This window comes from Cystoisospora suis (genome assembly GCF_002600585.1).
Source record: "Cystoisospora suis strain Wien I chromosome Unknown contig_8241, whole genome shotgun sequence".
In the NCBI taxonomy this organism is placed as follows: Eukaryota; Apicomplexa; class Conoidasida; order Eucoccidiorida; family Sarcocystidae; genus Cystoisospora; species Cystoisospora suis.
Genome location: NW_027161024.1, coordinates 229 through 5,241, shown reverse-complemented (window position 1 = coordinate 5,241; position 5,013 = coordinate 229). Strand labels below are relative to the sequence as shown.

General features: G+C 42.1%; 1 protein-coding gene across 1 annotated transcript; it reads right to left on the bottom strand.

Moving 5' to 3' along the window:
* Nucleotides 1-4,991, bottom strand: CSUI_010767 (uncharacterized protein; the record flags this gene model as incomplete). The annotated part of the gene is made up of 1 exon (XM_068070868.1): nucleotides 1-4,991. A coding segment is annotated over exon 1 (4,678 nt), but the record flags the coding sequence as incomplete, so codon positions are not given.
* Between the last annotated feature and the right edge of the window lie 22 nt (nucleotides 4,992-5,013).

Genomic DNA, 5,013 nt, shown 5'->3' with positions numbered 1-5,013 from the left:
CTTCTTCTCTTCTTCTTTGATCTTCTTCTTCTTCCCTAGACCTGTCTCCAGCTGAAGATCTCCCTGGCAACCCTCTTCCTTTTTTTCTCTTTGAAAAATGACCTCTGTCATGAGGTGTATCTACACCTCGATCAAATCTATTCTTCTCTTTCTCTTCCTCGTCAGATTGTCTACCGCCTCCTAGCAAAGCAGAAGAAGAGATATCTTCTCTTTCTTCTTGTTTTTTTCCTTCTTCTTCTTCTTCATCCTCTGTGTCTCTTCTCTTTCTCTTTCTCATTCTTCTTCTCTCATCTCGATAGAGACACCGAGGTAAGTCTTGAGAATGTGAAGGGATCTTGTCAAAGTCGCCTTGAAAGAGAGAAGAAAGTTTCGCGAAAGAGAAAGATGTTTGACTGCTCTGTGAAAGTGTGAGAAGAAGAGGAAGAAAACGTAGAAAAAGGTGATTTTCTTGCAGTATTTGCATGAAGCACTCGCGGTGTACATACACCAGATTCGATGGGAGAAGATCATCCTTCGTCGTCATGAAGGCATCACTACGATGTCTTGAAAAGACAGAAAAAACATTTCCTCTCTTTCTTCCTTCCTCTTCTTCTTTCTTCTCCACTTTTTGCAAGCCACTCCTCTCAACATCACGTTCTTCTTCTTCTTCATTTCTTCCTCTTCTTTCTTGTTCTTCTCTTTCTTCTTGTCGATCATCTATCCCCCCCTCACTGCCCTTCTTCTTCTTCTCTTCTTCTTCACTTTCTCTTCTTTCCTCCGATCTCTCCGTCTTCTTCATTTCTTCTTTCTCACTTGCATCTCCACCGCTGCTATCATCTCTCTCATCTTTTCCTTCTTTCTTCTTCTTCTTCTCTCCACTCCTCCCTTCTTCTTCTTCCTTTTCATTCTCTTCTTCTTCTTTCTTCTTCGTCGTCGTCTTGTAATTCTTCATTCTCTCCTGCTTTCCACAGTCACCAATCTTTCCAGACTTTTCTTCTTTCTCTTTCTTGTCTGACGCAGAAGAAGAAGAATAATAGAGCTGAAGAATACGATGGATCATCATATGGATAGCTCTAAATGAAGAAGAAGAAGAGGAAGTGTCTCCTCTTACGATCGAATTCTCAAGTTCATACAAAGCTGAGCTTAGTAATAAACCTGAAGGGAGATCTCGCACAATAGAAGAAGAAGAAGAAGGAGAGAGAAGAAGCTTGAGAAAGGATATGAAATCTGATGGGCTGTCTCTGAAGTTGACTCCTGTTGATCCGTCGCCTCTTCTTCCTGATAGATTGTCTCTATGAGGAACAGTCTTCTTATGAGGAATACCCTGAGAGGTAGAAGAAGAAGAAGAAAAGAGATTTCCTTGTGTTTGAAGAAAGTAGGTGTAGAGAGGATTCTTATGATTCGATAAGAGAAGAGAAAGAAGATGAAGATCTTTATCTTCTTGACTCTGATAAGAGGAAGAAGAGAGAGAGAGACGCATTTCTTCTTCCCTCTTTTCTTTCCTCAACTGATATAGAAAGAACACTTCTTCTATCATCTCTGCTATAGATAGAATCGATCCATCCATACACCATCGAGAGGAGAGCTGCTGAAGAGAAGAAGGCGAAAGACACCTTCCACCCCCCCGTGGAAAAGCAGAAGGAGAAGGAGAAACAGAAAGAAGATCGAGAGGAGAACTAAAAGAGGAACCCTGGTAAAAGGAAGAAGAAGAAGAAGAAAGCGAAGAGAAACAAGAAGAAGAAGATGAAGATGAAGAGTGAATGATATGAGGAAAGAATACAGGGAGAGATATCCCTCCTAAACAAGAAGAAGAGAAAGAGAAATTTTTCGTATCTTTTAATGAAGAAAAAAGAAGAGAAAGATCACGATGTTGATAAGAATCGTCGTTCTGCTTCTTCAGCATGCTCTCTTCTCCTTTATCTCGATGAAAGAAGAAATCTCTTCCTTGTGAGGACGTATATTCTTTATGAGAAAGAGAAGAAGCGAAAGGGAAGAAGAGAAACTCTTTAAGAGAATAAGATATAGCAAGAGCATCATGAAGAAAGAAATCTTGTTCCACTTCATCGAAGACGTAGAGAAACTCCTCCTGGCAGAAATCGCATCTGCAAGTCTTCGTTTGACTCCCTTCTTCTAGAAATAGACGGGGAGGATTCTCCAAAGATGTCTTCAGACTTAGCATTCTCCCCATCTCCAGTAAAGACGAAGAAGAAGAAGAGGGAGAAGAGGAAGAAGAAGAAGAGAGAAGAAAGAGAGAAAAAGGTGAAGAAAAGAGGTGACGAAAACGAGAAGAAGAAAGTTGAGAAAATAGAAAAGAAGATGAAGAAGAAAGAGAAAGATGCTTTTCTATGAAAGGATGAGACGTTCGATGATAACGATGCTGAGGTGTACATACACCATGTGAGAGAAGGTGTGTATCTGAGGAAAAAGTGTTTCGATTTTCTTTCCTGTTTTCTTCAGAAGGAAATCCCAGTACATCCTTTCCTTCATCCTCTTCACTAGAAGAAAAAGAAGACGACGAGAAAGTAGCGATTTGCTGCTGAGGTGTATATACACCGCGATCACCACTTGCATCATGACTGACATCTTCAAGATTTCTGAAGATTATTTCTTGTTCTTTTCCTTGGGATTCTTCCCACTCTCCTTTCTTCTGACGAAGAAAATCTCTTAAGAAGGAGTAACTTTCTTCTTTCGACACTTCGCAGTCCCTTACTGCCCAGTACCACACCCTCATACTCGCTTCTTCTTTCTTCTTTAGATATTCCTTGAGAAGGTGTTCTTCTCTTTCTCTATTATCTCTTTCTCTTCTCTGAAGAGCTTCACCTGTCAGGTCTCTCTCTTTCTCTTCTCCCAAGTCTCTTTCCTTCTCTCTCTTCTTCTCTTCTTTTTCCACTCCTCTCATCCCTTCTCTTCCTCCTCCTGGACTTTCTTCTCTTCTTTCTTCTTCTTCTTCCGCTCCTCCTCCTCCCTGTTCTCTTCTCTCGCCTTTTACTTCACCTTCTTTCTTGTCGACCCGCTGAAAGATCTTCCTTGCCTCATCGCCACCTTCACGAAGCAAAGAAGAAGAAGAGAAATCTCCATGGAGAGGTAGATCTTCATTCTCTCTCTGGATTCTACAGGAGACATTCCACTCTTCTTCGATCCACTGTCGAAGTGTGACGGGTAGCCAGGTAGGGAGATCGCTATCATTCTCTCTTCTTTTTCTTCTTTCATAATGTCTTGTCTCCTCTTCTCCTCCTCCTCCTATTCCTTCTTCATTCATTTCTTCCTCTTCCTCTTCTCCTACTGCATCTTCTGCTTCTTCTCTTTCATGAGAGGTCTTTCTTCTTCTCCTCCTCCTCGTTTCATGACTTGCACGCATTCTTCTCTTATCTAATAGCCGTAAGTTTTGCAGTGTATAGACACCTCGCTCAATCGTTCTTCTCAAACCCTTCTCGTCATCTTCCTCTCCGCTATAAAGAGAAGATGAAGACAAAGAAGAAGTTGAGAGACTCTTCCTTGTCTGTTGAAGAAGAGAAGTCGAAGAAGACGTGTAAGTAATCCATGAACTTACACCTCCCCAGAGAGGCCGAGAAGAAGAAGAAGAGGAGGTGTGCTTTCCCGATGAAGAGAGAAGTTGTTTCTGTCTCTTTAAAGATAGAGACGTTGAAGATGTAAAGCCCTCTAGCTGTCTCTTCGCCTGGACTATTTCGAAGTGCATGCGGAGATGACTCGCCTTCGCGTTCGAGGACGTAAAGCGGCGTGAACAAGTGAAACAGATATGGGGCTTATCCGAATATAAGGCTCTTAGAGAGGACTCGAGAAAAGGAGAAGAAGAAGAGGATGAGAAGAGTTGAGAATGAAGAAGAGACGTTAGAAGGAGATCTTTCTGTTGCGCTTGGTGCTGTTTCTGTCGAGATTTGAGATACTGAAGAAAAGACAAAAGAAGAAGAGCCGAGGAAGGATACAATCGACTCGAAATCGATGCTGTCTGAGTAGGAAGCTGATACACAGCAAAGCTATCTACATGAGGAGAAGAAGAAGAAGATGGAGAAGAAGAAGAAGATGGGGGAGAAGAAGAAGAAGAGGAAGGTGGGGGAGAAGAAGAAGAAGAAATTTCACTCTGTTGTTTTGAGAGAGCTCTTTCGAGCTTTTGCTGTAAAGAGAAAGGAAAGAGATCGGGGTGGAGATTTTGAAGATAGGAAGAGACAGCGAGAGAAGAAGAGGCAAACTGAGAAGAAGAAGATGAAGAAGAAGAGGAGAGTTTGAAAGATCTTCCTCTCGCTTCTTTTTCTCTTAGCTCCCCTGAAGAGAGGGTAGAAGGAAGATCTGAAACACTAGGAGTAGCAGAAGATGAAGAAGAGGAGAGATAGGTTTGACGTGGCCTTTTGGAGGGATTTGAGACATGTCTCTGGCTCTTCTTCTTTCTCTCTTCTTCTTCTTCTTCCCCCTCTCCCTCTTGTTCTTCTTCATCTTTCTTCTCTTCAAGTAGAGAAGAAGAAGACGAGAGAAGAAGAGAAGATTCTTGAAGAGGATCGAAGGGCTGAGAGAAAGCAGAAGATGAAAGAGAAGCAGGAGGGGACTGGGAAGAAGGAAGAAGGGGAAATCGACAGAAAGATGAGAGAGGGGGAGAAGAAGAAGAGGAAAAGAAGAAAGAAAGAGAAGAAGATGAAGAGGAAGAAGAAGAAGAAGGTGGACGGACTTCTACTGCAACTCGTGTCATGTTGATAGTGAGAGAAGAAAGAGAGAGAGAAAGTGTTTATTCCTCCTCGCGATGAGAAGAATGGAAGGAGAGAAAGAAGAGGAAAATGTCTTCCTCTCTGTCTTCTTTTCTTTCTTCACTTCTCATTCTCTGTGACACCTTCTTTCTTTCTGTTTGAAGGTGACCTTATTCCTCAGAAATCTGCGGTTTCTTCACTCTGAGAAAGTCTTTTTCTTCTTCTTCCTCCTTCTCTCTGCTTTCTCGCATATCTGTCTCTACAATACAAATTATCACGTGTCTTTGCCATGTGTCTCGGGAGCAAGATCCTTCTTCTTCTTCTCTTCGTGTCTTTCTTC